The sequence below is a fragment of the Chelmon rostratus genome, chromosome 8 (assembly GCF_017976325.1).
Source record: "Chelmon rostratus isolate fCheRos1 chromosome 8, fCheRos1.pri, whole genome shotgun sequence".
Taxonomy (NCBI): domain Eukaryota; kingdom Metazoa; phylum Chordata; class Actinopteri; order Chaetodontiformes; family Chaetodontidae; genus Chelmon; species Chelmon rostratus.
The window spans coordinates 24,501,041-24,517,599 of NC_055665.1; the positions used below are offsets into that span (position 1 = coordinate 24,501,041).

Below are 16,559 nucleotides of genomic sequence, written 5' to 3' on the forward strand. Positions count from 1 at the left end.
TCACCCCGATCTGTCTTTATGTACAGCAGCTTTTGGCAGCGTACCCAGAGGACCGTAGGCTGACGCTCGCCTCTGTTCCAACAGATCCATATTGGTCTCGGTGATAAAATGCGTGAAACAGGCAGCGGGGTGGCCCAGTTCTTGAAGAGGCCTGGACTCAGGCACCTTAGCTGACAAGCATCCACCCCACTGAAGTGTCCTTGATCAACACACTGAATCTGAACCAGCTTTAACCTCCCCGTGGAGGAGGAAACGCACTGGACCATCAAACACAGATTGCAGTAGATTGGACATTGTTAAATTTTGATCATTACAGCACTTTTTTTTAGATACTTTGGACATCAAACTTTGCAGTAATGTCAGCTTTAACAAACACGTTGACATTTTTGGGAGACACACTTACAACTGTAGTTGCTTTCTTGCTGAGGTTTTGATGGGAAGATCAATACCAATCTCTCATACATACATGCCGGGAGACAGTCAAAAAATCCACGACCACCACCTCTACAGCTCGCTAATTCATACTGTCTATACAAAAACAAGACTCCAAGAAGTAACATGAAATAACCCCTCCCTTTAATCCAGGTTTTTACAAGTCAGTTTTTGTGCAGATTAAATGAAAGAGTTATAAAATTGGTTTGGCGGTGCAGGTGGATGCTGTTACCCCTGGACAGAGCCAGGCTAGCTGTTTTCCCCTGTTTCCAGTCTTTGTGTTAAGCTAAGCTAACTGTCTCCTGGCTCCAGCCTCACATTCAGTATGAGAGAGTGGTATTGATCCTCTAAAGCCCAGCAAGAAAACAAATACAACTTTAAGTGGATCTCCCAAGAGTGTCAAACTGTTCTTTCAAGTTAACACTACTGCAACTGCACTGCACTACTCTCAGCAATACAGTGAAGAAGTGTATTTCCCAAAATGCTGAAGCATTCATTTCAAGATTTATTGAGGACAAGTCTAAGCAATGCTCATTTATACACCACTATCTCGGTTATAGTCCCCAGTTTATGTTTGTGACAATGACACTTTATTTAGATCTCTGTCGGTGTCTTGTACAACCCTGATCCCAAAACAGTTGGGTCGCTGTGCAAAACATAAATAAAACAGAATGAGATGATTCACAAATCCTTTTTTACATATACTCAATTGAAAACAGTACAGAGACAATATATTTAATGTTTGACCGCATCAACTTCATTGATTATTGTAAATATCTGCGTTTTCTGAATTTGACGCAGCAACAACTATCAAACAACAATACACATGTGAAATGAGGTATTCCACTTCCAGGTAAGTGGCCTGTTTCCTTGATATGCGGTGCAGACAGAATCAAATCCCCCGACCGTTCCTGAGTGGAACACACCTCTCAAAACTCCATGTTATTACAGGATTTCCATTAACCTGATGGGACCTCCAGTGTGAAGCGGTTATTTCTTATTATGTCACACAAGAGGACAGTGGTGTGTGTGTGTGTGTGTGTGTGTGTGTGTGTACCTGGATGAGGTAGTGGGAGCAGAGGCTGAGGAGCTCCAGCAGCTGAAGGTGGCTGCCTGCAGACAGGACGTCCTGGATCACCGCCGGCTCCAGCAGGATCTGTCCAGAGGAGATAACCAAGGTTAGTGGATATCATTTGATTCTTTTCTCCTTCAGTTTCAGTTTCGCTGCAGTTTGGCAGCAGTTAGTTGTCAGACTCGATGACTTTAGAGCAGTCTAGTGCTTTAGTCTTTTTTTAAAAAGTAACTTCATTTTTATTGTAATTTGGTATTTTGCTATATTCATTTTGGCTGGATGGCAGCAAAGCAGGTCCAGCCCTATAAACGCTTTCTCATTAGAGCTCAAACATTTAATCAGCAACTAGTGTTACAGTGAATTAATGATTTCCATCTGTATGTAAGCAAAAATTCCTTTTTCATTTATCAAATATTCGGACATTTTAAAGATAAAACAATTCGTCGAAGCCCTGTTTGCGCTGACTTATTTGTGTTTGGTGAGGACCAATCATTGAGCGGTTACAGTTAGTGTGTATTGATAAAAGGTGTGTGGAATGTTTGGAAAAACCAACATGCATTTAAGGGTTTAGGTTTAAAACCAGGTAGTGTGTTTTATATCAAATTTCATTATTTAGCTTTCCTTTTTTGTTTCTGGTGACTTTTAGTTTAGAGTCACTGAGAATTCTGTCTGTATGCTTCACATGGCGTAATAGGGACGAGAAAAAAATAAATAATTCAATTACAATTAAATAATGTTGGTGATTACCGAATATATTCTTTTTGGTGAAAAGCTTCTCCTTAGAATAAAACATTCATTGCGTTGCATCTTTGTTGCTTTGCATCTTTTCACTGTGCGCCTCCTTTTAGCATATTTCCAGACAACATGGGTCAGCAAAAGCTGTTGGGACAAATGTAAGTTGGATAGCTAAATGGGCTCCATTCATTGGACAGTATGTGCTCAAACTCACTGTTTTTGATTGGCTCTTATGTCTGAATTTGCACCACCTCTTATCTGCCAATTGTGTGTAATCAGTGTTGTGAGGTTTCCATGGTGACCACGGTTTAAGTGTAGGTTTTGAGGACTTTTCAGCTTCATTGCCTGTTAGAAAAGTAATCAAAAAGTAATCAAATGTTATAAGTTACATTACGTTAATGAAGTAATTAAAATATTCACATTACTTATTGTATAACAAGGTAACTAGTAAAAGTGACTTGATTATTACAGGCCTGATTCTGCCAAATGTTCCCTGTTGAGCTGAATGAGAGCAGCTGAAAGCATCCCTCCGTTTCCTCCTTAAACCAAACCCATATGCATTCAATGTAAAGCTCTGTATTGCAGCCAATTCATATTTCATGTACTTTATGGAGGGTAAACTGCCCTTTTTTAAAATCTATTCTCAGCACACTAACAGAACCACATGGGGTTAAACATTCTATTAGTCACTGCAGTAATCGCCCAATCAGACTAAACATCCCCCGTGTCACCCATCACACGGTGGACTCACCTACTCCATATGAAATTTGGTATTGTTTGAAAGGGCAGGAACAAGCCCCTGATGATCCATTCAGCAGCACTGCCCTACATAGCCACAGAGGCGTGACTCCATCGGCCGTGAAAGTGAGAAAAAAATGACTTCATCATTTGTCTCCCTCGCCTCTCACTAATGTTGATGCAGAAGTGGGCTGAATATTGTTAAGCAGCACTCATGGGTGTTATTTTCGCTGCAGCCTACTCATTATTTAGGATTTCTGAACGCAGAAAAAGCAGCAGCTCTTCATCTGGACGGAGCAAATCTGAATAGAAGTGCACTGCTTTCTTTCGGTGCACATTTCTCCACTTATTGTAACTGATTTGACAAACGTCAGCCTCTGTGCGTCATCCCTGGCTATGCTGCATACACACATTATTTGACCACTTTAGCATTCATGTAAACAGTTTATTGGAAACCATCAGGCAATTTGTTTTTGAAAAAAATATTTTTCCTGTAACTAAAGCCACTTACAAAAAACCCCAGCAACCTTTGCTGATACAGTAAGTATTTTTTTTCCTGCAATTAGCTGCATCTGCACATTCATCACAGTATGGTGTCCTGCCACGCATGGGCAGTGGTCCAGTTAACCACCAGTTCAATCTATGGGCTTTGATAAGCTTTGCATATTAGAAAGCAGTAACACAGTAAGTGGTTCTTAGCTTCCATTACTGGAATCTGTGTGCACTCGGCAACAAAGACTACGATCTTTGCTCACCAATCAGATAAAGTGTCTCTTAAATTAAGGTGAAATCTAAACCCGGAGCTCACCGCGACCTCCATTAGATGAATATAAGCCGAGGTAAATCAAAAACAACAAACGCTCAATCAGCATCCAGGCAGGCAGCAGCAGCAATGAAGACAACAACAAACAGTGATTGTAATACGTGTGAGTGAGTGCTCTTCACACCCTGCTCTCCTCTCCGCTCCAGAGGCCCGCTACAGTTAGAGCACTTCAACCTCACACAGCACAAGTCAGTTTTATAACACTGTGGCAGGCTCAGTGTGGGAGTACGCCGAGCTCTTGTGTAAACCAACATTTATTGCGCTTGTTACTTGCGAGCCTAAACGTGGAGGAGAAGACAGCATGAAAGGAGATGTATTGTATGGCAGAATATAGAAGCCTTGCATCCAAGATCTGACCCATGTAGGCTCGCTTCACTCTTTCAGCTCGGAAAAACACATTTATAGTCTGAAAAAATGACATGTCTTTAGGTAATAAACCTGTGGGAACGCTGCGGGGTGTTTCAGGTCTTTAATTGAGTGGAGAGATCCACAGTACCCACAGTAAAAATCTCACTGAAGTTACTAGCTGACTTCCAGTCTGAGAACATCCAGTGGCAGCATGTCTCCCCCCTCACACTGCTGGCCTATGACATGTGGCTGAAGGATTTTTTAGTAGGTCATTATTTACGGTGTGGGGATAAGCATATTGCCCTCATCTCATCTGCTATCATCTCCTCTAGGCAGACAGGAGCTGAGCCAACCAAAGCAGGGCGGCTTGCAAGCCTGCTGTTGACCTACTTACACCGCCCAACCACTCACTCTTTGCTCATTTCCACTGTGGAAATAAAATTAGGAGTAATTACAAAGTTCCTGGCCTCTCTGTGTACTGCATAAGCCGCTGGGCTGCTTATTGGACCGAGCATCACTGGCACTAACAAGGTCAAGGAGGGTTATTAGAAATAATCACACACTTATTCTTAGCCGATGGGATGAGAAGGCAAGGACAGTGACTTCACCCTCCTGACTGTCTGGCTGCGTTAGCATGGAAATGCAGTACTGCGCTCTTAAATCCTGCTTTCTTGAATTTAATTCTGCTTCTTATTCAGAAACCCAGAACAATGTTCAGCAGTGTGACCGCAGAGGACCGAGCAGCCACCAGTTTATGGTCCAATCAGACGCAGCACCTGCAAACTCCTGGATAACTCTGCATCCAAAGGCGTGCTGCGGCTTCAGCCGCTGAGATTAAAGTGGTAATCTGCAAATGTCCTGTTTTGATTTATTTTGGTGACATATTTGGCAATGGTGAAAAGTAAGTAGTACAACTCTCACATTCTACATGGGTATTTTTTGGGGGGTATTCAGGTACATTTCAGAGGGAAACAATGCACTTTCTAGTTACTTGCAGATAGAGTTGAGTGGTATAAAATATGACACATTGTTGTAAATGAAACTAACCAACAATATATGACAACATTCAAATTCTACTGCATCTGTATTAATTGAGTAAGACGACATTTCCATCATAATAAAACACTGTGAAAGGTGCTATTCTGCAGAATGTGTAGTTTTAATTTGCAGGTCTGGGACATCTCTGGCAACAGGTGAGTTACCTTAGCATGTTATTAGCATGTTATTGTTATTTAGCATGTCGTTAGCTGCTGGTGCTTGCAGGTGATTTTAGAGACAAATCGGTACGCTTTGCTGTGTGAGGAAGCTGAGGAGGCTTGCTTGGCATATTTGACGCGTTTGGTTGAATTATGTCAGTGCTGGCAACATGCTAGTTAGCTTAGCCGATAAAGCAAAGCCTGTAACACGTGCTTGGTCGGCTATGTCGCCATTATTCGATGATAAGGGCGCTTTGATTGGTGACTGGTGCAGATAGCACATGCCTGATGCTGGACGCTGTTCGCTTGCTTTGGATAGCTGCGCTGAGCGTGTGGGTGGAGGCAACAAGCAGACTGGAACACACCGTAGAGCCTCCTCTGTGTCGACTCTGGGCCTGACTCAACCAAACAACAGTTACACCTGATTAATTTGTAGACTCGCCTGCACTCTTACACTCAGACGGGTCAAAGAAACATATGTGGAAACTTTTCTGATGCCAGAGGGGTTGCGAATTAGTGGCCATTAGTAAGGCTGGTACACAGCGATGGTGGCTGGACCACTCGGTGGTTCATGGCACTCAGGGGAAACTGCCCATCAAGCCAGTCGGGTCAGCCTCAGCAGATGGTGCCTGCTATTTGCTTTGGATCAGGGACAGTTTACATGTACATTAGGTCATGGTTAGAGAGCAGTGCCCCCTGTCAGAGGACCCAGTAGTACTTCAGGGCCTAATGATAGGTCAAAACATCATTCAACATAAATACTCAGCTCCCACCCAAATCATCCATCCATCCATCTTCTCCAGCTTATCCGGAACCGGGGCAGCAGTCTAAGCAGGGATGCCCAGACTTCCCTCTCCCCAGACACTTCCTCCAGCTCTTCCGGGGGGACCCCAAGGTGTTCCCAGGCCAGCCGAGCGACATAGTCCCTCCAGCGTGTCCTGGTTCTTCCCCCGGGCCTCTTCACAGTGGAGCATGCCCAGAACACCCTCCCAGGAAGGCATCCAGGAAGCATCCGTTATAGATGCCCGAGCCACCTCAGCTGGCTCCTCTTGACGTTGAGGAGCAGCAGCTCTACTCTGAGCTCCTCCCTAGTGACAGAGCTCCTCACCCTATCTCTAAGGGAGCGCCCTGTCCTGCAGAGGAAACTAATTTCAGCCGCTTGTATCCAAGATCTCGTTCTTCCGGTCACGACCAGAGGTGAGGGTAGGAACGTAGATTGACTGGTAAATCAAGAGCTTTGCCTTTCGGCTCAGCTCCCACCCAAATCAAAGAAGGCCCATTGAGCACTAATTTTGCTGATACTGCTTTGGTACTCTCTCACTCTACAGTCTCAGCACGTCCAAGCTATCACCTCCAAATAAAAAAGTGTAGGATGTCTTCTCCTCAGATTTTCTGTCAATGATATTTAAGTTTCTGTAGGCAACGTTCTTTTCTGGGTCTGTTTATCTGTGGTGGCTATGGGTCAGACTCACCTGTCCGGTGTAGGCAAAGTCCAAAGCGTGCTTCAAGCCAACACTGGTCACTCCTTGCAGAGTCACTTCGTCTGCTTCACTCTCCACCATGCACAAGCTGAACATGGCCTGATGACACGTAACAGAAACATGAAGGTTAGCTGAGGGAACACCACGTCACAGATGTTTTATCTGGGATTTTCTGTCTTTGGTTGAGGAGAGAAAAACGTGTGCCATGAGACATTAAAAAATGACCAGTAATCACAGAGACGGATGGTAAAATCAATCCAGCTTTGTTCTCCCACTCCTTCAATGCTGACTCTGAAGGCTAATCATAGCATGTCTGTTGCTCCAGTATTAACAGACTGAGAAATAGGTTTTGTTCTGTATGTGCACGTGCTGAAGAAACAGCATTAGAGTCAATCAAAACCTGCCAGACGCAACATCCTGGAGCCCTTCTGTATTGATTTACCTGCCTTGGCCCCGGGGCTTAGCAGCAATAAATAGTACAATCAGTACTTTCTGTGCTACAGCCTGTCTTTCTTTCTCTCCTTCTGTCATGCACACACACACACAGTCACAGATATGCACGCCACCCTCCATGTGAAATCAAAGCAGTGGACGCAGCGTCTGCAGTCTGGCCCTGCTCAGCGTGCATCCAGCCTCATGCTTGCTAATCAAAGCTATTGACTGGTGTCACACCATGAGGGGATGACAGAGCCATTGATCAGGGTCTACCAGCAGAGAGCAGCAGTATGGAGGGGAGGAGTGAGAGGAGGAGCATGGATCGAATGTAGCCATGATGAAGATCAGCTCAACTCTTCCTTGTTGGATTGTAGTGGGACAAACAGACACCATAAATTGCTTTTAAAAAGCAATTCCAGCTCCTGCAGACAGTGTCTTTTTCTCACAGTTTCCTCGCTTCGGGATAGTGATCCAGCTAACACGCCACCCCACATATCTCCTAAATCACGGTTTGTAGCACAGTCACTCGGCGCTATCTCTCCAGACTAGCGTATAACAGAATTATGAGCTCCGAAGTCCCTCCGGCTGGCCAGTTAGCGTAGCAACTCTTTCTGTCACAAAAATGACATTCATTCCTCCCAATGCTCATCGAATTCCCCCTGATTCACAGCACGCATGAACTTTTAACCAGGCACCGACCCCCCTCTCCTCTGGCGAATGGCCCCTCTTGTATTGTGAGGATGATGTATGGGACAGGGTTGACTTGAGGCCACGCTGAGCTTTAACCAAGGCCTGCTCATCTCTCCTCAGAGCTCAGCCTTGTTGATTCACCATTGCGCTAATTAAAAATCCGCTGGTCCACTGAGCACAGGAAGGCCTGTGGCTAAACCCGGGGTGTGAGGGCGACTGGGCTGTGGTCAGAGTGTGCGTGAGTGCAAAGCACAGGAAGTTGAACAGAGACCCAGGCAGGCCGTAAAAGAGAGAGTACATGTAACAGAGAAACTGCCTATGCGTTGCATGTTTGCATCCGTGTTAGTGCGCGTTTGAGCGGAGAGGAGGAGGGAGGGCACCCTGAGAGCGTCCGCAGAGCTGCTCCCCCCCGGCACAAACGCTCCTGACCTTGGTGGAGGAGCTGAGGGAGAGCTGGTGGTGACGGATGGCTCCTCTGACATGGGATATAGATCCAGCACAGAGACACGGTGAACCACAGAGTCCCGCTCACTGCAGTCCTTTCACATGATGCTGCAGTGAGGGTGCAGCGCTGCAGTTAGCCTGAGCTGCCAGCAGAATGACTGTGTGTCCGCTTGTGATCATACCAGAGAGGACTTGTGACTCCATCACACACCCACTGAGATACTACCATATCCATGAGGTCATTTTCATGTCTGAGTGAAATATTAGCCTCTCTATGGCTTCATTCACTGGCAGACATGTATCACAGAGAAGAGAAGAGCGATTACAGAGAAGGACGCTTGCAGTGCTCAAGGCTCAGCTGCTACTTTGAAGCCCAGCGTGGATATCAGTGGTCAGGGTTCAGGGTACATCACAGTATTTTCCTTTTGGAAGAGCAGAAGAACCTGTGAAACCATATCTGGACCGTGAAACGCAAAACCTCTCAAAGCCCTGTGGCTAAAATGTTGTTGTCAGGCTGAAGTGATGACGTCGTCTTGAGTAACAATGCTCTCTTCTTTTAGGTACAAGAACGATGAAAGCTTGATCATATGATTGACTCACTGCTGGTCATATGATTGCCTGTTTGTGTCACTGTTAGCGGTATTATTGTGTTTTATATTGTGCTCCACAACGTTTCCACACATCGGGTTGTTTGCACAATTAGTGTGTTCACTTTTTGTAAAGCTGATTAGAAGCTAGTGAGCTTTTTTTTCAGGTAAGTGCAGGTTACTGTACTTATGATGCAAGCACATCTTATTTTATCATTCAATTCAAATGGCAAACATATCACAGTTAAATGTTGTGTTTTTTGGTCCATTGATCTGACAACTTCAGTTGAAACTATAATAATATCGACATTTATCACTATCTCTCTAAGAAAAGGAATCAGTTGTATCTGAGGTCCTGTGTGAGGTTCACTCTTAGAGGCCAGGTCATGATTGAGCAAACTGTGGAAAAGCCTGCACTGTTCTAGGCTTAAGATTAAGGATTTGTTGCTATGACAATGTCTCCATATAGCTTTTAAAACAGCTTTGAAGGACTGAAAAATGCAGACTTGTGTCAAATCAACAACAATCCAATCACATCACACTAACCCATGTGTTCCTATATCACAGCTGTAATATAGGCAGATTACTTTTGAGGTGACTGTAGTGCAGAACGCTGCACAGCAGACCGAGAAGACAGACAGTTGAGCTGATCTTCATCATGGCTACGTTCGATCCATCATCCTCCTCTCACTCTTCCCCTCCATACTGCTGCTCTTCAGAAAGATCATCATTATCAAATCAAGATATGTTGGAAGGCACAGAGGAGTGATCGGCTGCAAGTCATACAGGGACATTGGGACGCTGTGCAAAACACAAATTAACAGAATGTGACTCAATATAAAACAGCACAGAGACAATATATTTAATGTTTGACCTCATCAACATCATTGATTTTTGTAAATATCTGCTTATTCTGAATTTGATGCAGCAACATGTTTCAAAGGATCAACAAAAGACTGGGGAAGCTGCGAAACACTCCAAAAACACCTGTTTGGATCATTCCACAGGTAAACAGGTTGATTGGTAACAGGTGATGGTATCATGATTGGGTATGAAAGGAGCATCCTGGAAAGGCTCAGTGGTTCACAGGCGAGGATGGAGCGAGGTTCATCAATTTGTGAACACATGAGTGTAGAAAGGAGATTACTACATGAGCTCAGGAACACTTGTTAAAACCATTTAATTGCATTCTTTTGTTAATTACCTTTCACACAGCGTCTCTTTTTTCAGAATCAGGGTTGTATCATTGGCTCATAAAGAGGTTGAAGCAGTAGCACAGCTGTGTGCAGTACAGGTCGTGCATACACTGAGAAATGTTTCTTTGAGACAATGCTAGCTTTTGATATGAGCCCTGTCCTGACTGCAGGGCTAGCAGACGATATTCCTCTGCATGACGAAGAAAGCAAGCAGCGTGTGTGCATGTGTTTGTGTGTGTGTGGGCGCTCTCGCTGGGGGTGGCGTGTGATGCTGGCGTGACTGACTTCAGACGTCTTCGTAATGTGACGGCATTGGAAGAAGCAGCTGACACATTCAGGACAAGTCTCAGGTAAACAAACTCACGCTCGGTCAGGTATTCCATTACAATCTCTCACGTCCGCTGGGCTACATAACGTGTTATAATCACCACTACGTGTGTGTCTGAGTGTGAAAGAAAGAGGCAGAGAGAGAGAGAGAAGACACACAGTCACCGCTCACCACACGAGGCACCTTCATCTCCACGCTAAACGAACTAAACGAAACCCAGCGGTGGAGTCAGATGACAAACCGGAGATAATGTTGTTAGGCCCCCACACAGGAACAAGGCAGCAGAGTGAATTTTCTTGCTCAGTGTAACAGGCTGATCTAATAACCCGAGTGCTGGAACAACAGTGTTGCTCGGCTCAGCTGGGACTTGAAAGAGCGGCATTTAAAAACGGAGCCGGAGAACAAAAGTGAAGAGGACGAACAAAAGGAGGAGAGGAGTGCGACTCGCCCACCCTCAACTCTCTGCAGAAAGAAGTAAAAATAAGCTACAAGCACACACACACACTCACACACAGAAGGAGTAATCCCTGGGCAACTTGGACATATTTAATCTGCCTCTCATTTTCCAGAGGGATTAATTTCTTCTTCCTAATCTGCTCAGTGTCCGTAAATCAAATCTCATCGGTGCACTTTTCCCTGTGAGGCCTGTCTGGCTGTCTGACAGCGTGAGTCTACCTGCAGCTACCTCCGTGGCTTAACAGGGATCAGACTGACGCTGCGGCAAGAGGCCACGCGAATGCAAGCATGAAGGCTCCATCCAGGTGGGACGGGAAAGGGGCGATCTGCTGTAGATTTTTAACCTAGACTGAAGCACTTTGTACCATCTGTACATGCAAACAAACAAACCGTGTCTTTTTATTCTCTTGGCAGCATGTAGAGCCCCTGAAACAGCATTTGGACCACTGTGGGACACTAAACCCCTCCATTAATAATCCGTGCTAATGAAGTGAGCACTGTAAGACAGGTCTTCTGGTGGTTTTAACAACTGAAGATGGTTACGTAACACGCTATTGTCACCTCCATCACATCAGAAGCGGGCTTCACTGCCTGACTGATACCTGCTTTTTATAAAAACATCAGCCTGTGTAAATCCTTTAGATCACTCTCACCATTGTACATAAAAAAAAACAAAGGAGGAACATTATCATCCCCTTCAGCTGCATAGGCTCACTTGTCAGACATTTTAAAGGGGCAGCATAGGGTCCAGGACTCACCCTGAAGTAATCGCTGCACGCTGCCAGGACGGCTTTGTGCGCGTGGAACTTCTGCTCGCCGGCGACCAGGGTGACGTCACACAGCAAGCCATCCTTCCTCTGCTGGTTGAGGGCAGAGAGGACCGAGTCCTGGTGGGACTTTGACTGACAGAGCCTCTGTCCTGTCAGCATCTCCCTACTGCTGCACAAACACAAATAAAGAAGATATGTTGTTAATCTGGAGTACTTGCAGATCAGACAAAGCTCTAGTTATATCAATGACATTAACGGTAACAATAATAATAATAGTACAACTACTACTTGTACTACTACTGGCACAATTACTATCACTACTTCTACTACTACTATAACTGAATAGAGTAGACCCACGAATTGAATTTGGCCATGAAGTTTTCATGATTTTTTTTGCATTTTTGAACAGCTAGACTTCATTGACAGACATTACAGACACAAACACAGACGAGACGTTACATTTTTAGCCATGCTTGCAGTGTCGTTACTGGTTGAACTGCCATTGAATCTGGTACCAACAGCCATGGCACCCTGACGATGAATGATAGTATGAATACTAATTTGGGTTGGGTAATCCTTTAACTTTAAGTTTAGTGCATGGTATTACATGGTAATATCTGTTAAACATCAACAGTGACCAAAAAGGCAAGAGGCTAGTCTACAGATGGATATATTCTATGTACACATTTATGTTTTCACAGCAATAGCAGAGATGTAAATCATGTTAGCATCTTGTGGAGAGAACAGTCAGTAAAAGGTTAACGCCTGTCATTTGAATTTGAATTTGAGATGAATAACTAAAATAAACGTCGAACATTTCATCTTCTTTTCTTCAAATTTGAAACTAAAAGATTAAATTAAATGAAGTGCAGACAATTGACACTTTACTACTCACACACAAGTCTTTACCATGAATGACATTTCCATTATGTCCCCACATTTTCTGCCCATCCGTAAACTCACACTCCTCAAATGAGATTTTTTTATGACTGATGTGACAGATGCAAAGACTACAGAACATGTCTGAAAAATTGTGGCTGACTGGCTGACTGCTGGACTGTTGCAGCCCCATGTAGCACCAAATATACCCTGTTTTCCAACCCATCCTCAGTCCCTCCGCTTGTACCCATCCATCAGCAGCACGCCACCCTGTCCATCCAAATCCATCTCTGTCCACTTGCAGTTGCAGCAGTCACTCTAAATGCTGCTGTCTGCCAGGAGGCTTGCTCTGTCACCTTCATGGTGACGGGGTGTAAGACAGGGGAAATAATGGGTGTGTGTGGGTGGGTGCGTGTGTGCTACAGGCCAGAGGTAGGATGACTGATGAGTCAGGCTGTTTGTTTGGTAGTTGGACTCTGCCAGAGGCAAAAGCCAGGGGAGAAAAGGACAAAATTGCCATGCTGGATGGGAGGAGAGGGAAATTACATGATTTTACAAGGGAGAAATGGTACGGGGGGGTTGAGAAGGAACAGGAGCGTTTGATGCCCTTGATGATAATGAATATATGAAAATAAAAGATGAAAACATCATTGTATAACTTCCATCAGTGTGAAGCTGTAGACTATGATGATTGTGCACATTTAAAGGGCTATTCCAGTGATTTAGTAGAGCACTTTCATAAAACCGGTTGATTCACAAGAGGTAGATTTTTCCATATTGCACCCAATAGCAACTTCATACTTCATGCCCTGAGACATGCATTTAAAATATTGTGGTCTCTGAGCTCAAACCAAGATGGCAGAACCACAAAAGACGGACAGCAACACAACTGTTTTCACAGACTGAAAAGGACTCGTGACCAGAAAACTGACCTTGATCTATAAAACTGAGAGTTTCACTTCAAAGCCACAATGTGATCACAGCATTTTTCAGCAGCTAGCATTGCTGTCTGCAACAGTGTCTTTCTGATTCAAGCACCAAAGTCTGAAATGTTTAAAATCCTGCACACGATGGCTTTAAAAACAAACAAACAAAAAAAAATCAATTTCACAAAGGAGAACGTGGGCAGCATTCTAAATAAGTGTGGCAATACTCTATATTGATATTAACCAATCCCATGAAGAGACCAAAACCAGAGCTGACCCTACTAACAAGTGCTGGCTCTGTAGCAAAAGGCTGATATATTTTAATCCTCTGTGCCATAGAGCTCCATCAAAAACTCATAAATGTGCCACCATGATGAACACAGGCACCATCCTGCTGCTGTTCACACTCACTGCACCACCCACAGCCGAAAATGGTCCCCAGCAAATACACAATGTACTCCTGTTTGAGTGAAGTCTGTTAAATCTAGCACTGACAGTATCGAGAAAAAGGTCTAACACATTGTTGGTTTTGGTCTTTTCGTGGGATTTGTTGACCGTGACAAACATATAGAATACACAGCCTTCTCCTCTAAATGGGATTACCCTTGTGTAATCTCCGCCACATCCAAACAAAACATGCATGAGAACAGAAAGACAGTGTATCCTGGACACTGCAAACACCTTTCCTGAAGAACATATTGATCTGGCATGGATCTGCCTCAGGTTAAAATGAGGAATGGTGCTCACCAGTCTCAGAAGCAAGAGGCTCTTTGTCTACATCTGTTGAACTAGTCGGTTCATTTCTCAGTGCCTGTGCAGTAACTGCTACTTGAGTCATTTTTCAGTTTGTGCCATGAGCATGCATGATATGTGCAGTATGTATGGAAGGGCCAGGCCACTTACCTGAGGCTGGGTTCAGAAGGCATGCCCCTGGACAAAGGAAGAGGAGATGGTGGTGGAAATGGAGGGGAGGTGCTATGTGCCTCCTGAGGACTGTAGTCTCCTCACCGGGAACATACATCAGCCTGATAGGACAGAGCAGCACGTCAGCTTCACTCAGTCCATCCACACGACCCAGCCGCACTGTGACATCCTCCCGCACGACGTGTGAAGGGATGCAGCCACGCGTCAAGCCTAATGCTGACTTCTCCCGTCTCTCAGCTACACCGGCCTTGACTCTGACAATTCTTACAGCTGTCCCTTTGAGGCCTTTTCACGTATAACGCAGAGGCTGCGACAGCCACAGCCAGCTAGACTTCAGAGAGGCAAATAAACGAGCTCAGCACTTCTCAAAACAAGCTGGGAGTCCAAATTACACCAAGTCCCTCTGGTGTAGCTACAACCTTGACATAATGTGCTACACACCTGAATCTGATATTCCTCCCTGTCTCCTGTGAAATACAGCAGCGCCACAGTGAAACAGAGGTCAGCACAGACGCACTGTGAAATCCAAGCTGCTCTGATTGAAATACTACTCAATGGACAATTAGTCACAGCAGGTTCTCTCACGTGGCTGTTTCATAGGAGCAAGCCTGTCTGTGTGTGTGGTTCACCTTAAGTGTAGGCAGGCTGAGTGTGCTGCTGGCTGCTCTTGAGTGCAGTCTCCAGCGAGATCTAGTTATCGATCTGAGTATGAGTGACCTTCACAGGCATGGCCACAGGCAACTGCAACTGACTGATGGGGGAGAGAAGGAGCTTATCCTGTGGTCCTCGGTCCAACCCCCAAACAGGCCAATACACGCCGCGCACATTTCATAGCTTTGTCGACGTAAGCTCTTAATGGTGGGGTTTTTAGCATGGAGGAAGAAAATCATACTTAGAAACTATGTGTGTAAATCACATCAGGACAGCAAATCTATACTGCATCTCTTTCTCACTACTGGGTATATCTCTAATTGTCTCCATGAACGTCCTCAATAGGCTACAGGTGAAGTTTTTGCAAATGACATTAAAATTCAGCACCATATCTCACACCCTCTGATTGAGGCATAATGAATTCATCATTTTGGCTTCAGAAAAGATTAAACATATCCGGAAGGCGGACATATTTAGGATCCTTTAATCACAACAAGTAGACCATTGTTCCCTGCAAAACACTGTAATCTCCTGTCTGAAAACAACCACAGTGGTAAATGTTGCCTTTTACGCACAAGAGGCAATTAGGGGTTACCGGGGAACAGTGCGCAACTGAATTGGATTTGGAGAGAAGCAGGAAGGTTTGGGTTGCCAGATAGGCAGACACCATTAGTGCATTAACTGTCACTTTCCAAAAGCTCCCAGCTGTCAAAAGGTCTCCTAGCAACAGGCCAGCGCCTCGCTCCACAAACTACAGGGACGGAGAACAAGCTCCTCCGCACGAGCGCAATAATCCTGTTGCATCCCTCACGGGGCGCGCTCAGACAATCCACGCCACAATTCAGAGCACCTCACGGCTTTGCGGGAATTTAGTGTACTCAGCTCCCTCTCGTATTAATCTGCCACAAGCTTACGCACCTCATATGAATGTGTTATGATTTAGTCCCGTCCCCTCCGGCGGCGCCTCCGCGACAACTCTCATTTGATGTCCGTGGTTGATCTCTTGTACATCTGCGGCGAGAAGAGAGAGGAGCGCGGCGGCGAGCAGACGCGCTCCGTTACCGCGGACACTTCGCTGGTTACACTGTAGCACCTAAACTGTTACATTATAACCCCGCCTCTCCACGGCGGTCACATGAATGTGGACACAGAGGGGATGCAGCGCCTCCAGGTGGATAATTGAGACACGGCAAATCATGCGACCGCCTGTATGTTTACTACATACAGCATGGCAGAGGCCTGTAGCAACACCAGGGGTCCTCGCAGGATCTCCACGGAGTGAACAGAAGAATCATGATTAATGTTACTGTAATTTCACACTGTGCTGCTCCACTAAGGACTGATATAGTAATAATGACATGCTAGTATTATACTTGGCTGTGATGTTATTATTATCTGTATGCACATTAGGGGTTTTAAATGCCTTGAGACATTTAATCTGCGAGTAG

General features: G+C 45.0%; 1 protein-coding gene across 2 annotated transcripts in view; it reads right to left on the bottom strand.

The window, feature by feature from the left end:
• Positions 1 to 16,151, bottom strand: part of klhl32 (kelch-like family member 32) — a 28,024-nt gene extending 11,873 nt beyond the window's left edge. The window contains exons 1-5 of one of the 2 annotated variants that reach the window (XM_041942795.1): positions 16,030 to 16,151; positions 14,440 to 14,561; positions 11,720 to 11,897; positions 6,817 to 6,924; positions 1,490 to 1,588 (exon numbers count right to left, since the gene is read on the bottom strand). In XM_041942795.1, coding sequence (XP_041798729.1) covers positions 1,490 to 1,588; positions 6,817 to 6,924; positions 11,720 to 11,897; positions 14,440 to 14,462 — 408 coding nt within the window. In that variant the 5' untranslated portion in view covers positions 14,463 to 14,561; positions 16,030 to 16,151. Of the gene's footprint in view, positions 1 to 1,489; positions 1,589 to 6,816; positions 6,925 to 11,719; positions 11,901 to 14,439; positions 14,562 to 16,029 lie in introns of both variants that reach the window. The other variant, XM_041942796.1, reaches the window with a different exon arrangement.
• Positions 16,152 to 16,559: the final 408 nt, after the last annotated feature.